Below are 1,409 nucleotides of genomic sequence, written 5' to 3'. Positions count from 1 at the left end.
ATTAATATATTCCTTCTGTTCCTCTTAAGGATGTATTGGCTATACAGTCAATCCCAAAAGTTTATGTACCTTAGAAAAACGCATTTCTTATAATTAAAAAGAAATCAGACGTCGGAAGAACAATGCTAATAATAAATAGCATAATTTTCTTACACAGCGATCACGCCGGCGTTCTTTTTGAAGAATTCCTTCCTGAGCACGTGTTTGTAGTAATTCAACGAAGGCATCGAAGGCCTGTACGGCATCCTTTCTTCTTGTCGAAAGATGCGCTCGATCTCGTTCGCGTCATAAAGGAACACCATGTCCGGTCTACCCAACAAACCTCCCATCTTCACGATGTCCCCATACTCTTCATACAACCTTCTCGAAACTCGATCCACCGACTGGATCTGAAAATCGCCTGTAACCATGCATTGGTCTTCTTTTTCGTCGATCTCGAAACTCGGACGAAAAAAAGGGTCACTTTCTCTTTTTGTACTTTCAAGGGAACCGAGAAAATAAATGTGAACGTCTCGTAACTTATCTGAACATACTTCTTGAACATATTATATATTTTTTAGAACAGTTGATATTTAAAATGAGGATAATTAATTATCCAAGAATTGTCGTGCTTAACATAATACATATTTAAAAGGTGGACGGTCATCTTGATTCACAAAAAATTAGGTCGTATAATATTATAAAAGTACGATGTGTGGTCAATTCAAAATTTTAAAATGTGTAGTCTAAAGTTTTTTTTAAAAGAGTAATGGCCCATGATATGTATCGTCATCCAGACCATTGATCAAAGTTCACATACACTCAACACCCACGAGAACGTTTCTAGGCAAAGGATATTGAAATTCTGTTATGTATAATGCTCTTCGCAGAGCCGCGATGAATCTATGGAATATTCATTATGACAGCAGCCTGACAGGAAGATAAATTTAATGGTACCTATGTATGGTATGAATCGCCATGTATTTCCCAGAAATGGGATGGGCTTTGGACCAGGAATGTCAGAATACGGACGACATCGCGAGAAGTCTTGTTCCTCGACTTCCGTCGTCAAAGTCTCTACCGTTCTAAGAATATTACTTGATTGTTTCATTGTCCGCCTGAGCAACTTATTTAATTTGCAATTCAACATGCTCATTTCAGCCTGCAACAGAGAAAGTTTATAGCCGACGTTGAGCGTTTTATAACATAACTGTATAATTTAATGTTATTTAATGATGTTTATCGAGTTTCTAATCCGAAGTTATTTTCGCATGAAAATAGAATTCGTAGGCAAGTTGCTAAACTGATTAAAATTTCAAGCCACTACGGTAATAAAATGTAAAATGTAAAATGTAAAAAGAAAGGTTTAATGAATATTAATTGACCAAAGAGGTACTTATGCGTATTATATAATATGTTAATTATTAAAT

General features: G+C 35.7%; 1 protein-coding gene across 2 annotated transcripts in view; it reads right to left on the bottom strand.

The window, feature by feature from the left end:
- LOC108632773 (putative cytochrome P450 301a1, mitochondrial) overlaps positions 1 to 1,135 on the bottom strand; it is a 12,920-nt gene extending 11,785 nt beyond the window's left edge. Inside the window, exons 1-2 of one of the 2 annotated variants that reach the window (XM_018037551.2) lie at positions 937 to 1,135; positions 154 to 400 (exon numbers count right to left, since the gene is read on the bottom strand). In XM_018037551.2, coding sequence (XP_017893040.1) covers positions 154 to 400; positions 937 to 1,135 — 446 coding nt within the window. The remainder of the gene's footprint in view (positions 1 to 153; positions 401 to 936) is intronic. The other variant, XM_026810706.1, reaches the window with a different exon arrangement.
- Positions 1,136 to 1,409: the final 274 nt, after the last annotated feature.

This window comes from Ceratina calcarata, unplaced genomic scaffold (genome assembly GCF_001652005.2).
Source record: "Ceratina calcarata isolate Rehan_Ccalc_2016 unplaced genomic scaffold, ASM165200v1 scaffold171, whole genome shotgun sequence".
NCBI lineage: Eukaryota > Metazoa > Arthropoda > Insecta > Hymenoptera > Apidae > Ceratina > Ceratina calcarata.
This window is presented reverse-complemented; position numbering and strand designations above follow the sequence as displayed.